At 38.0% G+C, this 18,470-nt stretch overlaps 2 protein-coding genes across 3 annotated transcripts in view; both read left to right on the top strand.

The window, feature by feature from the left end:
• Positions 1-8,135, top strand: part of dnah12 (dynein, axonemal, heavy chain 12) — a 38,400-nt gene extending 30,265 nt beyond the window's left edge. For both annotated transcript variants that reach the window (XM_073822604.1, XM_073822605.1), the window contains exons 58-73: positions 71-243; positions 1,376-1,516; positions 1,668-1,826; positions 1,924-2,068; positions 2,180-2,330; positions 2,936-3,189; positions 3,278-3,418; positions 3,503-3,640; positions 4,643-4,876; positions 4,975-5,163; positions 5,249-5,352; positions 5,448-5,652; positions 6,706-6,843; positions 6,941-7,032; positions 7,456-7,523; positions 7,628-8,135. In XM_073822604.1, the coding sequence (XP_073678705.1) occupies positions 71-243; positions 1,376-1,516; positions 1,668-1,826; positions 1,924-2,068; positions 2,180-2,330; positions 2,936-3,189; positions 3,278-3,418; positions 3,503-3,640; positions 4,643-4,876; positions 4,975-5,163; positions 5,249-5,352; positions 5,448-5,652; positions 6,706-6,843; positions 6,941-7,032; positions 7,456-7,523; positions 7,628-7,821 (2,526 nt within the window). In that variant the 3' untranslated portion in view covers positions 7,822-8,135. The remainder of the gene's footprint in view (positions 1-70; positions 244-1,375; positions 1,517-1,667; positions 1,827-1,923; positions 2,069-2,179; positions 2,331-2,935; positions 3,190-3,277; positions 3,419-3,502; positions 3,641-4,642; positions 4,877-4,974; positions 5,164-5,248; positions 5,353-5,447; positions 5,653-6,705; positions 6,844-6,940; positions 7,033-7,455; positions 7,524-7,627) is intronic.
• Positions 8,136-9,858: 1,723 nt separating this feature from the next.
• asb14b (ankyrin repeat and SOCS box containing 14b) lies at positions 9,859-18,094 on the top strand. The gene is made up of 10 exons (XM_073822606.1): positions 9,859-9,906; positions 10,382-10,511; positions 10,593-10,648; positions 10,738-10,869; positions 11,722-11,880; positions 14,288-14,533; positions 14,630-14,807; positions 14,885-15,428; positions 17,534-17,687; positions 17,828-18,094. Exons 2-10 carry the CDS (start codon positions 10,396-10,398, stop codon positions 18,001-18,003), a joined length of 1,761 nt encoding a protein of 586 aa, XP_073678707.1. The 5' UTR covers positions 9,859-9,906; positions 10,382-10,395; the 3' UTR covers positions 18,004-18,094.
• The last annotated feature ends 376 nt before the right edge of the window (positions 18,095-18,470 follow it).

The following is an 18,470-nucleotide window of genomic DNA, read 5'->3' as shown; positions in this document are numbered from 1 at the left end:
GGTTTAGATGAAATCCCTTTATTAATGAATGTTTCTAGTTTGACCTCTGTGCCTTTCTGTGAACTTTCAGATTGCAGAGAAGACTGAAATTGAAATAGCCGAGTCGAGAGAGGGCTACAGAGCCATCGCTAAACACTCCTCCATCCTCTTCTTCAGTATCGCAGACCTGGCCAACATCGACCCCATGTATCAATACTCTCTCAACTGGTTTGTCAACCTCTACATCAACTCCATACATGACAGGTGAGAAATAACTGCACATGAGTTTAAAAATCCTGCATCATATTAGGGGTTCACACAGCGCTAAAACACTATAGTAATTGTTTAAATGGCCAAGAATCAGCAATCTCCATGTAAAACTGATCAAGCAGACCAAACCATAAGTCGTAGAGACTTAAAACTTGGAGGGGTGATAGTACTCTACAATGTCACCAAGGCTCACCCCAATCGGCCTGACGGGCATGCTACAGTGATCAAAAGTACCATATTGCTCATAACTCCTTAACCATCTGTCGCAGACTTAAGTGTCTCATGTCGTTGAAATCCTAAAAAAAAACCTACTTGTGCAAACTAGTCATAGGTTTTTCGCCCGATCTGAACCAAACCAGTGCAGGAAGGTTCTCTGGAGAGTGAATACCAATAATTATTATGAACTTTCGACTTAACATCACAAAGGAACACCAAAACGTTTGAAATGGGCAGGGCCACTTTTAGTAAAATGCCTATAACTCCTGAATGGAATGAGATATCGTCGCCAAACTCTGAACACTTATGTAGAAGCTCAATCTGAGGTCACAGGACAAAAATAGTGGCTCTTGGCCACTTGGTGGTGTTATAAGAGAGAAAAAAACATAAAAATGGCTATACCTACGCAACCATTTGTCATCTCAACATGAAATTGCTGTGCACAGTCTTGGTCCAAAGTACCACAAGTGTCTATAAGGACATTTGAGTATTTCAAAAAAACATGGCCGCCATTGGACGATGAAGTTTGAGTACCTTAGACAAGGTTGACGGAGGCTGATTAGAATGAAAGTCCTGCCCATATTTACCCTATAAAGCCTAAAGGAAAACTCAAAACTTCACAAAACCCGGTGAGTACATGCGACAGGTGATTCTAAACAAGCATGCAAAGTGATAAGAGATTGGACCATGGCTGGCGCTATAACAGTCATAATCATTCAAAAACATCATATTTCTATGGCAAATATCTGTCAGAAATGCTTTTTTTTTCATCATTGATTTAGGTTCACTGAACAATATGTCATGTCTTTTTCCATATTTGCTTAAATATCTTAAAGCGCTTAAACCATGGTAATCGCTGCTTGCAGCTCTTTTTTTAAATTTGCATTTATTGTGCATATGTATTCCACAGCAATAAATCCAAGAATCTAGAGAAGAGACTCAGATACCTGATTGATCATTTCACCTATAACCTGTACTGCAACGTGTGCCGTTCGCTCTTTGAGAAGGACAAACTCCTCTTCTCGTTCCTGCTCTGTTCTAACCTACTGCTGTAAGTTCAGTTTTAATACTGTCCTGAATATTAGTAGATAAAAGCAACAGTCATATTACTTTCAGATTTCATAGTAAAATTAAATGTATGTCCAAGTACTGTATATATATGGTCTTGATTGAATCTGTGCACTAAACTTGATCTTTATAAGGGCTAAGAAGGAGATCGAGTACTCTGAATTTATGTTCCTGCTCACTGGAGGTGTGGGTCTGCAGAACAACGTCGCCAACCCTGATCCAAACTGGCTGCCTGACAAGAGCTGGGATGAGATCTGTCGGGCCAGTGATCTTCCTGCCCTTCAGGGCCTCAAGTATGAAGTCTCTGCTATGCCTTCAGAAATGTTACATTTGCATGTTATATCAATGCTTCTGCAGCTGATACTGATGTATTCTTTTGACTAAACATAGGGAGAGCTTCATTAAGAGTCCTGAGAGTTTCCTGCCCATTTATGACAGCAAGGAGCCATACAACACAGCTTTGCCCAAGCCCTGGTGTGATAAACTCAACGAACTTCAAAAGATGATTATTTACAGATGCCTTAGACCTGATAAAGTGAGTTCTCATTGAGTTTGAAATTGACATGTTTTATCATAGTTCATCATAAGGTATTAAAAGCAGCACATTACTCCTTTATTTTAATTTCACTTTATCCTTTTTTCAAAGATTGAGCCATCAATCAGCAAATTTGTGACTGACAAACTGGGAAAGAGATTTGTTGAACCACCTCCGTTTGACCTCAGTAAGAGCTACGGTGACTCCAACTGCACCATTCCACTGGTGTTTGTACTCTCTCCTGGAGCAGATCCTATGGCTAGTGAGTGCTTTATTACTCTAGATAAATAGGACAACGATTCTTTAGAGTTATTTTTCATTGTTATGCAAAAATCTGATTTAAGAAACAGTATGTTATTAAACTGTATCTAGTTGTGATTTTGAATCAGTATTTAACCTCAGAACAATCTCAAAGTAAAGAGGTGCTGAAGTCTTAAAATAAATACAGTTGAAAACATTCATTAAAAATTTAGAAAAGTAATCAAATGTAATCAGTTACATTACTTTAATAAAGTAATTGAAATAGTTACTACTTTTTATTACTTTTCAAATAGGGTAATCTGTAACCTATTACATTTCCTAAGTAACCTTCCCAACACAGCAGACAAATGGCAAATGATGAAAACAATGTGTTATAAAAGGGTCTCAAAAAACAGTTTTTTTTTTGTTTGACTGAAGAAAGAATGCAACGAACCTTGCATTGACATGGGGGTGAGTAAATCATAGGGAAATTTTTATTCTGGAAGTCAACTAAACCTTTAAGTCAGGTAGGTTTGGCGACCACTGGTGGAAGTATATAATATCATTTCCCTTAGGTGTAAAACCTGTTGAGCACACACTCGAGTTACATTTTTCCTTTCTTTTTAGGTCTGCTGAAATTTGCTAATGATAAGAACATGGGCGGCTCCCAGTTTAAATCCATCTCTCTGGGACAAGGCCAGGGTCCCATAGCAGTGAAGATGATCCGCTCGGCCATGAAGGAGGGCACTTGGGTGTGCTTGCAAAACTGCCACCTGGCCGTGTCCTGGATGTCCACTCTGGAGAAGATCTGTGAAGACCTCAGCCCTGACACATGCCATTCAAACTTCCGTCTTTGGCTCACCAGCTACCCATCACCAATGGTACCCATGGGCCACTAATGATATACATCTCTTGATATACAATTGTCTTTCCTCTTTCAGTTTGTGAGATTTTTTTTTGTTCTGTCAGTTTCCAGTGACCATCCTACAGAATGGAGTGAAGATGACCAATGAGCCTCCCACTGGCTTGAGGTTAAACCTGTTGCAGTCATATCTGTCGGATCCCATCTCTGACCCTGAGTTCTTTGCAGCCTGTTCTAACAAAGAGCTAGTGAGTAGAGTAACTGCTATAGTCTGCGGTCTTATGTTGACTCTGCTTCATGTTTCTGATATAAGGGTATTTTATTTTTTATAGGTCTGGGAGAAGCTCCTTTATGGGGTTTGCTTCTTCCATGCTCTCGTCCAGGAGAGAAAAAAGTTTGGGCCATTGGGATGGAACATTCCTTATGGATTTAACGAGTCAGATCTGCGTATTAGTATCAGACAACTGCAGGTAAACCACTTGAATATTCATCACAGCATCAGTTTCACTACATGATGTATTGTGTTTGATTGCAAATAAAATTTTAAAATAAATAAAATTGCAGACTCCTTGATCTATCTGAGATTAATTTTATTAGTAGCATCAATCTTTCTGGGACGTGACCCTTCAAGTATCATTCTAATATGTGACCCTGAACCACTGAACCAGTCTTAAGTGGCACGGGTATATTTGTAGCAATAGCCAACAATACATTGTATGGGTAAAAATTATAGATTTTTCTTTTATGCCAAAAATTATTAGGATATTAAGTATCATGTTCCATGAAGATATTTTGTAAATTTTCCACCGTAAATATATCAAAACTTAATTTTTGATTAGTAATATGCATTGCTAAGAACATTATTTGGACAACTTTAAAGGCGATTTTCTCAAGATTTAGATTTTTTGGCACCCTCAGATTTGAGCTTTTCAAATAGTTGTATCTCGGCCAAAAATAGTTTAACCTAACAAACCATACATCACTGGAAAGCTTATTTATTCAGCTTTATTTAGTCAATTTGCCCTCTATGACTGGTTTTGTGGTCCAGGGTCACATATGTGACCCTGGACCACAAAACCAGTCATAAAGTTAAATTTGACAAAACTGAGATTTATACATCATACTCAATAAATAAGCTTTCTATTGATGTATGGTTTGTTAGGATAGGACAATATTTGGCTGAGATACATCTATTTGAAATCAGAAATCTGAGGATGCAAAAAAATCAAAAAGACTGAGAAAATCACCTTTAAAGTTGTCCAAATTAGGTTCTTAACAATGCATATTACAAATCAAAAATTACATTTTGATATGTTTACAGAAGGAATTTTAAAAAAATTTTCATGGAACATGATCTTGACTTAATTTCTTAATGATTTTTGGCATAAAAGAAAAATCAAAAATTTTGACCCATGCAATGTATTTTTGGCTATTGCTACAAATATACCCCAGCGACTCTTTTTGTTCCTCAGCTCTTTGTGAACGAGTACGAGGAAGTCCCCTTTGAGGCCGTCACGTATCTAACTGGAGAGTGTAACTATGGAGGACGAGTAACAGATGACTGGGACCGCCGCCTCCTCATGACAATCCTGGCTGACTTCTACAATAAAGACATTATCGACCACCCACGTTACTCCTTCTCCCCTAGTGGCAATTATTACGCACCTCCAAAGTCCATCTATGAAGACTACGTAGAGTTTATCAGGGTATGATTTTATGAATGTGACACAGTAGCTGCTAACCACAGACTAAATTCAAACTTTAATGAAACTACTCAATATAATATACTGCATATGCTCCACAGAACCTACCTTCTACCCAGCATCCCGAGGTGTTTGGCATGCATGAGAATGTGGACATCTCCAAAGACCTTCAACAGGCAAAACTACTCTTTGATTCCCTTATCTTGACCCAGGGTGGGGGCTCAAAGGGAGGAGGCGGTTCTGGCGGAGATACCACTCTACTGGACATTTCAAATGATATCCTGTCTAAAGTAAGATTATAAATTGTTAATGGGATAAAAAGGTATTTTGCATATGTGCCAGTGATTTATTGACATTCTGATTTTGGCCATGCAGCTTCCAAGTAACTTTGACATCGAGTCTGCCCTTGTCAAGTTTCCGGTGTGTTATGAGGAGAGCATGAATACGGTTCTCGTGCAGGAGATGCAGCGGTACAACAAGTGAGTTGTCAGCTCATTTTAGATCCAAAATGTCTACAGATACAATTCTGCAGTTGATGTTTATTCTATAATCTCTGTGTACTCTTCTCTTTTAGTTTGAGCAGTACTATACGTGTGAGTCTGCAGAACCTGATAAAGGCCATTAAAGGGCTGGTGGTGATGGATGCAGAGCTCGAGGCTATAGCTGGCAGTCTGCTGGTGGGGAAAGTGCCAGAAAAGTGGGCCAAATGCTCCTATCCTAGTCTCAAGCCATTGGGCAGCTATGTCAATGACTTTCTAGCCAGACTCAAATTTCTGCAGGTCAGTGATCACGCACAGACAATGGGGTCCAAAACTATCAGACAACTTTTTTTGCATTTTTTAAATGTAATACAAATTTTAATGCATGTTATGATTAAAGGGATTGTTTACCCAAAAATGAAAATTCTTCATGTTGTTTCAAACCCATAAGACCTGTTAAAATATCCATGTGAAATCATAGGTTCTTCCTTAATTTAATGAAGCTACAAGAATGCTTTTTGTGAAAGAAAACAAAAATAATGACTTTATTTAACAATTTCTTCTCCACTGTGTCAGTCATCAACGTGTGCTCATGAGAATATCCCGACGCATACGTGTTGTGCTGGCGCAGGAGCCAGTGTTCTGACATAAAACGTCCATCTCTCTTAGTTCATTGTCTGTATATTCTGTTTAAAATAAGTAACGCTGGTCAAAAAAATTGCAAATCCTCTCTGCTTGTAAACAAGGTGCAGTGCATCCAGGTTCTATGTCAGAACGCATGCACTGTAGTACTTTCTTGAACGTGAAAGACTAACACGGAAGAGAAGAAATTGTTGAGTAAAGTCGTTATTTTTGTTTTCTTTGCGCACTAAGTATTCTCGTAGCTTCATAAAATTACGATTGAATCATTGATGCTACATGGACTATTTTAATGATATTTTTACTACCTTTCTGGGCCTTGAACGTGGTAGTTGTGTTGCTGTCTATGCATGGTCAGAAAACTCTCGGATTTCATCGAAAATATCTTAATATGTGTTCTAAAGATGAACAAAGGTCTTACAGGTTTGGAACGACGTGAGGGTGCGTAATTAATGACAATTTTCATTATTAGGTAAACTATCCCTTAAACATTTTTATTAAAAATTTGAGTGAAAATTTTTAAATCAGTGTCACAAATTTGGTGACATATTTTGGTTAGTGAGATTTTAGAAATTAATACTTTTAATCAGAAATGACAGCAAAGACATTTACAATGTTACAAAAAGATTAATATTTCAAATAAATGCTGTTCTTTTGAACTTTCTATTTATCAAAGAACTAATTAATGTCTCTCTATGTCATATTGTTTTCCAGGAGTGGTATGATACACAGAAGCCCCATGTATTCTGGTTGTCTGGGTTTTTCTTCACTCAGGCTTTCATAACAGGTGCCTTGCAGAATTACGCCAGGAAGTACTCCATCCCCATTGACCTGCTTGGCTTTAATTATGAGGTATCCTCTGCTTGCAGCTGTTCTAAGGCTGAGAGTACTTTCATTAAATAAAAAAAGAGATGATTTGAGAGCTACAAATTGTTCTTTATTAATTTAGGTTCTGCCATTTGACACCTCTGACTCATCTCCTGAAGATGGAGTCTACATTCATGGCCTTTTCCTGGATGGAGCTCGGTGGGATAAAAAAAGGCAAGAGTACCTTTTCACTGGAAATAATATAATAAATTCTAATCTGCAATTTTTTTTCATTAAAGGGACAGTACATCCAAAAACAAAAATTCTGTCAATATTACTCACCGTCATGTCGTTCGTTCCAAACCCGTAAGACATTAGTTCAAACAAAACAAAAAGTATGCTCATAGCTTCATAAAATTTTGGTTGAACCACTGATGTCACATTTTAACATTGTCCTAACCACCTTTCTGGACTTGTCAGTTGTGTTGCTGTCTGTGTAGGGTCAGAGAGCTTTTGGATTCCATCAAAAATATCTAAAATTGTGTTCAGAACATGAACAAAGGTCTTACGGGTTTGGAACGACATGAGTCTGAATAATTAATGACAGAATTTTCATTTTTGGGTGAACTAACCCTTTAAATATGTTCTTCCTTGCAGTGGAGTGTTGGCCGAACAGTATCCCAAAGTTTTATTTGATGCAGTTCCTATCATCTGGATCAAACCAAGTACGATTATAAATGTTGTGTTGTGGTTATTTATTACGTTCGTATTTATCACTTAATGCGTTTGTAGTTACTTTACTCAGCAACCTCTCCAAACCTGTCTTTAGCGGACAAGAGGAGCATGGAACAGCCCCACAACATCTATGTGTGTCCCCTCTACAAGACCAGCGAGCGTAAAGGAACACTGTCCACCACTGGACACTCAACCAACTTTGTCATCAGCATGATGCTCTCTACCAGCAAGCGTCCTCAACACTGGACCAAGAGAGGCGTGGCTTTGCTTTGTCAGCTAGATGATTGACACCAAACCCCTTTGACTTCACCAGCACTTTATTTACTGTTTATTTTCCACTGTTTTCATTAAAAATAATAACTCTGCAATTGATTTTTAATATCTTTTGACACACCCCATCATAATTTTGTATAACAGTTCTCTTTAAATGTTGTTGTGTTTATTTATGATGACTGATGATTGATTCAACATGGGTGATAGTGGTGATAGAACAAGTGCCTCTAGAATACAGAAGATTCAGACAGGTAAAAACTATTTTTCAGTATAGAATTTGATCTACAGAACACTTTCAGTCAAGTAATATTAATATACAGTTGAAGTCAAAAGTTTACGTACACCCTACAGAATGCAAAATGTTAATTATTTTACCAAAATAAGAGGGATAATACAAAATGCATGTTATTTTTTATTTAGTACTGAACTAAATAAGATATTTCACATAAAGACATTTAAATATAGTCCACACAAAAAAATAATAGTTGAATTTATAAAAATGACCCTGTTCAAAGGTTTACATATGGTTGATTCTGTGTTGTTTCCTGAATGATCCTTAGCTGTGTTTGTTTTCTGTTTAGTGATAGGTTGTTCATGAGTCCCTTGTTTGATCTGAACAGTTAAACTGCCTGCTTTTTGTCAGAAAAATCCTTCAGGTCCCACAAATTCTTTGGTTTTTCAGCAATTTTGTACATTTGGACCTTTTCCAACAATGACTGTATGATCTGAGATCCATCTTTTCACACTGAGGACAACTGAGGGACTCACTGATGCTTCAGAAGGACACACAATGCATTAAGAGCTGGGGGTGAAAACCTTTGAATTTGAAGATCAGGGTAAATTTAACTTATTTTGTCTTCTGGGAAACATGTAAGTATCTTCTGTAGCTTCTAAAGGGCAGTACTAAAAGAAAGAAAAATTATATTTAGGCAAAATAAGAAACAAATTCGCAAATTCATTCTGTTTAAAAGTTTACACCCCTGGCTCTCAATGCATCATTTTTCTTCTGGAGCATCAGTGAGCAATTGAACCTTCTGTAATAGTTTCATATGAGTCCCTCAGTTGTCCTCAGTGTGAAAAGATGGATCTCAAAATCATACAGTCATTGTTGGAAAGGGTTCAAATACACATAAATGCTGAAAAACAAAAAAACAAATAATTTGTGAGACCTGAAGGATCTTTCTGAAAAAACAGAGGGCAGTTTAACTGTTCAGGACAAAGAAAGAAAAAAAAAAAAACCACAGCTGTGGATCATTCAGGTAACAACACAGTATTAGGAATCAAGTGTAAATAAACTTTTGAACAGCGTCATTTTTATAAATTCAACTATTATTTTCTCTTGTGGACTATATATATATATAAACATTGTTTATGTGAAATATCTTATTCAGGTCAGTACTAAATAAATAACAGCAACATACATTTTACATGATCACTCTTATTTTGGTGTGTGTAAACTTTTGACGTCAACTGTAATACATAATACATATACATAAAAAATTCTTAATTTCTCTGGGAGGGATTGTTATATATTTAAGTGCAATATTTTAGATGTTCTTAGCTATTTTTGTACTTCAATGCTTAAAAGGGCACTTTTTTCTTGTCTATAAATTTTGCTTACTTTACTGTACATCACATAATAAGAACACACCTTATGAAAAAAAAGATTGGTATTATATTCTTTTAAGTACAAAGGAATATTCTTGTTTTTTTTTGTCATTGTTATTTAATAATTCATACATAAGAGTGTTAATGTGTGTCTGCTGGGATTGCACAGCTTCCTGTTTCTCTGAGAGTATGTGTTTGTACTCTCACGGTTTAATTCAAACAGACATCTGAATACAAGAGAAAGCGTGGCTTACTGCAAGTGTTCCTAAGAGCACAAATGCTAAGAACATGGTCAGCTGTCTGGTGGGGTAGAATTGCAAGACTGACTGTCACGCAGTGGGTCAAAGCCAGGTGTTGGTTGGCTGGCCCAGGCCCCATGAGCATGTATTTTTAACCATGCACAGATATAAATAGTTTTAGGAGTGTAAAGCGACCAAAACACGGCACAGATACAACTGCCACGACTGTTTTCAACATTTCCCGTTGCCTCAGGTAGAAGAAACATTTGGATTAAGCATATGTAAACAGATGATTCCTTGTGGAAAATCTCTGCATAAGTAGATTGCATGGGATGTGTTGCATGTTTACAAAAGTAATTAGACAGTCGTTTAAAGGATGACGTTACCAAAGATGACGTTAGGCTAAATATGAATTTGACATTTTAATGCAACAGCCACAGAATTTTGAGTGTCAGTTACATCCTTTTGTAATTCAAGCTAGCTCTGTAGAAACTAGAGCAGATATTTTCAGCTTTGGCTATTGCACACCAAAGCTTGTATGCATATACAATACAGGCTGTTGCAAAGAAAAACCTAGAACAAGCATGACTTTATGTTTTCCTACATTAGACTAGTCCTAAAAACTTCTGGATGTAAAGATACTGAAAGCTAAACTCACTTTTTTACATTGTAAAGACATAAAATGCCATTGGCTGGTAAATCTTGTGGTTCTGATTGCCAAATTATAGTTTATCAGTGAAAGATGGAGGAAGTGTATGATGCTGCAGAGGATGATTTGGATGATGAAGATGAGGCCACTCAGTACATGATTGAACAAAGTCTATTGGAGTATAATAAACATGCCGATTCAGCTACCAGGTACAGCTAAATCAACACTTTTAATGCCCTAATTGCGTGTGTGTGTCTTATGATCTAACGTTTTGTTTTGATGTCCCTCAGCAGTGATCCATTAGACTGCATCGACCATGAGGAAATTTTCACTGCTATACAAGCTGGTAAGAGCTAAATCCTTCGAAAATGTTTATCAGCATTTTCAGTAAGTGCTGTAGAGTCTTCATGATGCCTACTACATGTGTGATGTCAGGTAATGTGGACGCTCTGAAGGTCCTGGTGAAGCGTAAGGAGGCTCTGTCAAATGCAGACAGCAGGGGCTGGATCCCTTTGCATGAGGCAGCAGTACAACACAAGAGGAGCATCCTGGAGATCACATATGCAGGTTCATGAGATAAATAGAGTTTATGGAAGCTTGTTTTTCACCACGGAAAAAAGACAGAATTGGTCAGTTACCCAGATGATACTCGGATGTAAACAACAGCATGGCTTGCACTGTTAATTTACTACTGAATATGTTGTTCTGCTAATTTTTCCTGTCTAAACCACAGGAAAAAATGTGTGGAAGCTTCTAAAGCTTCTCCAGTAAAGCAGGAAAGGGCTCAATATTTTGACAAACTAAAGTTAATATGTGGTAAAGATACATACAAGCAGTATTATTTAAGATATTAGTCTAATATTTCACCTACCTGACTGGAAATGATAAGAACAAACATTAATGTTGTAAAGATTCTTGACTTGGAAATCCTGGTTCAGTTTGGCCAACCACAAACACCTTTTGGTCCTCAGACAGTTTTTTTTTTGGCACTCTTCTCCTTGATTTCTTTTTACTTTTGGCAGTGTATGGTACTTCAAATGTTTTTTCGGTCCAACCGATTAGTACAGCCCAAAAATGACAATAATTATCCATTTTCAGCAGTAATACTTGGCAAAATATTCGTGTTTCGTTCGGTTCAATGCAGCCAAATGGCCAACTGATGACACGTTGTGAAAACACTCTATTGATCGATGTGAACTCAGAATACCAGGTTTAGCCTAACAATTCTGAGGGGGGAAATGTAAATATATAATATCTACATATATAAACTCTTAAATTGTTCAAAAAAGTCTGAATTATGATATATAAACACAATTGTGAGGGGAAACGGTGCAGAAATGAGCTTCCATGATAGTTAGGCTACCTCGCTAAACCCCTAACCCCTGTTAACTCATTTCTTAATGAGAATTCCTCATTCAGCATCTCCTCAGGGGTCGGTACAATGCCGTACTCTGAGAGGGGAGACTCCGCTGTTTCTCGCCGTTGTCCACGGTCTCCGAGAGAACGCCACATTCCTGCTGCAGAACGGTTGTGACCCTGACTGCAAAAATGAGGATGATGATTCTGCGTTGGTTGCAGGTGTGGAACGCAGTGCTATTTTTAGCATACAGATTGCTTAGTAAGCGCACATTCTTCATTTAAAGGTCCCATATCGTCAAAATCCAAATTTCCTGGCTTTTTTCATGATAACTAAGGTCTAGGGGCTATCTAACTACCATATGAGTTTCAAAACAGTCAATCCACAGTAAACTGCACACAGCCTGCTTAAAGTAGCTGTTCATTTTCACGAGCAGCTGTGACTTCCGTAACGATGTGACGTCCGATCGACTCAAGTCACCGCCTTCAGTCACAAACCAACGTCCCACCCTCCTTTTGTCAAACCCCCAGACAACAACGCATCCATTCCATTGAGCAACAACAACAGGAAAACAAGTTGAGAAAACCCTGTTCAGTCGATAGATGTCAAGCTACGATCATTACACAGGCTTCAGAACAACGTTAATATAAGAGACCAGCGGCACGTCAACTTCAGCCTCTTTCACACAGCGATTCCGGTAAATACACGGATAATGTGTCCCACGATTTGTTCCGGAGTTGTTTGATTTGGTTCATTCACAGTTGTTTTCCGGAATCTGTGCGTGCTTTACACACAAACCATAAAGACATGTGACGTTTGGATGTGAGATGTAATGCGACGCGTACGTTTCACTAAACTGAAACTAACCTGAACAAACTGTGCTTCAGCGCTGATAGTGAGGAGCTGGCTCTGCCTGATGATCGCTGCTTCATTCCACTTTGCATGTAATGTTATTTTTCGTTGTGAAGAGTCGCTTGATAACGTGCATCATTACTACAACAATGCCTTTAGGTTCTGGCTTTGGTTCACACAGTTCCCGTAATTTTCCAGAATCAGCGCGCATTGTGAAAGGGGCTTTATTAAAGCAACAGTTATGTAGCCTACTGCATTCGGTGTTTGTAAAAGAAAAAACATTAATGATCATTCTAAAATATCCTGTTGAGTATCAGCTCTCTCTATTGCTCTGAGCTCGCTTACGCTTACAGCATACATGACCGTAGTTACCTGTGATTGGCCTGGTTGTGCGTCACTCAGAAAACAACAGGCCAATCAGAAGAGAGGCTCATGAATATTAATTAGATGGGCCAAAATCGACCTGTTTTTGACAGAGCTCCTAAAAAAGGAGCTGTAAAAATATATTGAGATGGATTTTGGCACTTATACCGCAAATATATATTCTTAAGGACATCAACAAATAAAATAAACCTCCAGAAATGTGTACGATATGGGACCTTTAAGATTAGAACTGCAAGACTTTTTTTGGACAAAGGTTGAGGATGCATTGTTTTAATTCATGGTATACTGATAAATTACACACTGCATGCGCTTCAGTCTAGTGTATTCCTTTAGTATTTAGTGAAGTTTATAGCACCCAAGACAAGAAACTAATTTAATAACACTGTTAAATGTAATCTTTAGCATTTTCAAAATACATTTGTCGTTTACTCTGTGCTGTAGCATAATATCGTGAGGCATAAATTCACTTGTAGCTTTTAAACTAGAAGGGGGGCAGGGGCCCACTCTGAGGCTTCAGTTATAGGCGTTACTCACCCTCATGTTGTTCCAAACTTGTAAGACCTTTGTTCATCTTCACAACACAAATTAAGATATTTTTTTTTGAAATCCGAGAGCTTTCTGACTCTCAATAGACATCAAGCGTCCTACCACGTTCAAGGCCCAGAAAGGTACCAAGAACATCAATAAAATAGTCCATGTTACATCAGTGATTCAACTGTAATTTTATGAAGTTATGAGATTACTTTTTGTGCTCAAAATAATAATAATAATAATAATAATTTATTGGAATTTATTCAACTTTGTTCAATTTTGTCTATGTTCTCTCCTTTCTGGGCCTTGAACGTGGAAGGACCCTTGCTGTCTATGCAGGGTCAGAAAGCTCTCGGATTTCAACAAAAATATCTTAATTTGTGTTCCAAAGATGAACAAAGGTCTTGCGGGTTTTTAACAACATGAGGGCGAGTAATTAATGACAGAATTTTCATTTTTTGGTGAACTATCCCTTAAACTTAAGAGGGCCTCAAGATGTTAAATGTTAATTTATATTACAATTATTTTTTAACATTTTATTTAAAAAATTCTAAATCTGGAAAAGTCATGTCAAATAACACAATCCTAAATCATAGTGGACAATATTATAATGAATATACATTTTTCTAGTTATGCCAAACTCTAAAGGAATTAAACAGATAGAAATTGTGATTAAAACATCCTAAAAACCCTGATCATTAATCCATTGAATATTTTGGAAATAAGGAGCCTTGTCAAAAAGGTTTAGAAGAACCACTGATTTAATCTCATTGGTTTTCATTTTTAGTGTTTTAGTTTGACATTTCTTGGTCAAAATAGTGAAAAATATTGCCCTGAATACATGAATTGACTTTTTCCCAGCCATAAAGAATAACCAGTATGACCTGGCTCTTCTACTGCTACGCTACAATGCCACAGTGGACCAAAAAGGAAGTCTTCAAAGAACCGCTCTGCATGAAGCATCCGTGCTTGGCTTGGATGACTTTGTATACCTACTCCTACAATCTGGGGCCGACCCAAATGTCATTGATGTCTGTGAACATACTCCTTTAGGACTTGCAGCTCAAGCTGGACATTTGAATGTTGTAGAAACTCTGCTTCAGAAAGGTGATTTTAAAATGTTCCTGAAGAAAAATCTATCTATATCAGCCTGTTTGTTTGTCAACAACTTTTGATAATATTTAATGACCCGTTCATGTTCAGGGGCCAGTGTGTGGTCCAAGCCTCATGCTCTTGGTTCAGCCTCAGTCATATTTGATGCTGCGGCTTCTGGAAACCCTGATATCATTTCACTGCTGTTAGAGTATGGAGCCGATCCCAACGTGCCCACCCACACCGGCCATCTCCCCATCCACCGTGCAGCCTATCGCGGACATCTGCTGTGAGTACCACACTGCTGATGGGTTAATCAATGTATAGTGTGTACTCTCAAAATATCTCTGTTTGTGTCTTTTATAGAGCGCTGGAGCAGCTGATCCCTGTGACTAAGAAAGAAGTGATCAAAGACAGCGGCATGAGCCCATTACACTCGGCCGCTGCAGGCGGTCACACTCAGTGTCTGGATCTGCTCCTGAGCTCTGGCTTTGACCCAAACTTCATGCTACACCCCAGAGTGCGCAGGAACTATGATGACGAACGCAGGTCAGCCCTGTTCTTCACTGTATCAAATAACGACGTCCAGTCAGCGAGGGTGCTTCTAGAGGCTGGGGCCATGGCTAATCAAGACCCCATCAGTTGCTTGCAGGTGGCCATGCGACTGGGCAACTACGAGCTAATCAACACTCTGCTCCGCTACGGTGCCAATGTAAACTACTACTCCCGTGTCAACACCACCCACTTCCCTTCTGCCCTCCAGTACGCACTTAAGGATGAGGTGATGCTGCGAATGCTGCTCAATAATGGCTATGATGTGCAGCGCTGCTTTGACTGTCCGTATGGACAGGCCTCACATGTCCCTGTCGATTATGAGGGCTGGACTGTTGCTGTCATCAAAGATATTGTGGTAAGACTAGTAACTTATCTTTTTTTCATTATAGAGGGTTTGCGCTTATGTCAGGATTTGGTCAGTTACCCAGATGCGTGGCCATTTTGGAAAAACTTGGTACTACTGAATACGTTGTTCTGCTAATTTCTGCTGTCTAAAACATGGGGGGAAAAAATGTGGAAGCTGCTAAATCATATAGAGAAGGACTTAGTAAGCAGGAAAGGGTGTAATGTTTTGACTAATTGAAATTAATAGGTGGTAAAGGTATGTACGAGCAGTATTAATTAAGATATTAGCCTAATACTTCACCTATCTGACTAGAAATGATATAAACAAACACAAATGTTGTCAAGATTCTTGCCCTGGAAATCTTTTGTTCCGCAGACAATTTTTTGCTGTCCTTAATTTGTTATAACTTCTGGCAGTCTCTAGTACTCCAAATGTTTTTCCTGGGCCGACCGATTATTACAGCCCAAAATATGACAATAACTGACCATTTTTAGCAGCAATAATCAGCAAAATTTGCGAGTTCTGTTCGATTCAGTGGCATTATTTACGTCGCCAATATGGCCGATTGATGACACATCATGAAAACACTCTGTAAAAGGGTATAATCTGATGTTGTTAAGAAAATAATTAATCCAAAAAAAAAAAAAAAAACATTCTGAAGACTGGCATAATGCTAATTTTCATAAAATTCAGCTTTGCCATTACAGGAATAAATTACATTTACAAATATATTACTAAAAAAGTATTTTAAAATTGTAACATTCCACACTATTATTGTCTTTATTATAGTTTTTGATCAAATAAATGCAGCTTTGATGATCATAAGAGACCAATCCCAAATTTTGAAAAGTAGTGTATAACTTGAAAGGCAAAATATGTCAGATATTTTAATTAAAATATCCAAAAACCACTAGAACAGTGTTATATATTTTGCTGACTTTTTTACTTAAATTATTCCAAATGTTCCACTCCAGCGTCCTTGTTTCACTTCCATGACTTTCAGCCCCACCCATACTACAGTGCCCTTAGAAAGTCTTTAATACATTAGCTCATCCATGGACATGATTTCTGCCCGAGTCCCAATAAAGACAACAACTCCCATCATTCCACACTCAATCACGTTGTCATCAAACTATGCATTTGATTCTCTTGTTTGTTTTGAATATGCGCCCTCTGGCGGTGAAAACTCATTTCAGCAACATATTGTACCTTTAAAGGAACACTCCACTTTTTTTTGGAAATAGGCTCATTCTCCAACTCCCCCCGAGTTAATAAGTTGAGTTTTACCGTTTTGAAATCCATTCAGCCGTTCTCCTGTTCTGGCGATATCACTTTTAGCATAGCTTAGCATAGATCATTGAATCCTATTAGACCAATAGCATTGCATTCAAAAATGACCAACGAGTTATATTTGTCCTATTTAAAACTTGACTCTTCTGCAGTTATATCGTGTAATAAGATCGGCAGAAAATGTAAAGCTGCGATTTTCTAGGCTGATAAGATTAGGAACTACACTCCCATTCCAGTGTAATAGTCAAGGAAGTTTGCTGCCGTAATATGGACGCAGTAGGCGCAGTAATATCACGCAGCGCCTAAAATTAGTTCCCAGCTAGGTAACTTCCAACGAGGAATGTTCCCTGTGCATGCAGTTGGTCACGTTGTGCTGCGTGATATCACTGCGCCTGCTTTGGCCATGTTACGGCAGCAAACTTCCTTGACTATTACGCCGGAATGGGAGTGTAGTTCCTAATCTTATCAGCCTAGAAAATCGCAGCTTTGCATTTCCACCGGTCTTAGTACATGATATAACTGCAGAAGAGTCAAGTTTTAAATAGGAAAAATATCGAAACTCGTTGGTCATTTTTGAACGCGATGCTATTGGTCTAATAGGATTCAATGATCTATGCTAAGCTATGCTAAAAGTGATGTCGGCAGAACAGGAGAACGGCTGAATGGATTTCAAAACGGTAAAACTCAACTTATTAACTCGGGGGGAGTTGGAGAATGAGCCTATTTCCAAAAAAAGTGGAGTGTTCCTTTAAGTCTTCTGCTTGGAACAATATAAGGGTGAACCTTTATTGTACTGACTGTAAGTCTAAACAAATTTTTTGCAGTTCTGTGAGGTGATCACAGTGTACTGGCTCAAGCACATCTCAGCCCAGGTAGTGAGAATCATGTTGGATTACGTTGATCATGTGACTCTCTGCTCCAAACTGAAGAGTGTTCTGGTTGAGCAAAAACAGTGGCCGGAAATATGTAAAATACAAGGTGAGTCTCCTGTCACGTTTCAGTAGATCTGATGTATAGTTCTTAAATGTGCTGTGTCATACTTATCATAAGTGATCAGATACTTAGATTGAAATGTAGCTCACTACAGTGTGGATTTATCTATGTTCTCTGCTCATCAGAAAACACTCGAAGCCTGAAGCATCTCTGCAGACTGAAGATCCGTGACTGTTTGGGTCGCTTGCGTCTGAGGGCTCCAGTTTTTATCAGTTTCCTGCCTCTACCTGCCAGTCTCAAAGACTATATTCGCTTTAAAGAGTATGATATTTACAATAGAGGAAGTATGACAGAAGAGTGAAACCAGATTGATAAATCTATATGTGAGAAGCTGCTATAACAAAAGTTAATGGATATACACTTTTTATTAAAAACGCCTTGTAAAATATTAATTTGTGTTTTAAAAAAGTCAGTGGTGTCAAAAAACGAAGAAAACTTTGAATATCTGCCAAATCTAATTTAATGGATAGTTCACCCAAAAATTTCTATACTATGGTGAATGGCTACCAGCAACTGTTTGGTTACACAAATGTCTGCATGAACCCAAACTCTTACAGGTTTGGAACAACTTGAGGGTGAGTAAATGATGACAGAATTTTCATTATAGAGTAAACTATCCCTTTAAATGTGGAAAGGCATAGGAAGTACAGGATTCTGGCTAAAATATCAAAAGTTGAGGTCAAAAGTTTACATACACTTTGTGGAATCTGGAAAAAGGTAATTATTTTATCTAAATAAGAGGGATCATACAAAATGCAGGTTATTTTT

Source organism: Garra rufa, chromosome 18, assembly GCF_049309525.1.
Source record: "Garra rufa chromosome 18, GarRuf1.0, whole genome shotgun sequence".
NCBI lineage: Eukaryota > Metazoa > Chordata > Actinopteri > Cypriniformes > Cyprinidae > Garra > Garra rufa.
This window is presented reverse-complemented; position numbering and strand designations above follow the sequence as displayed.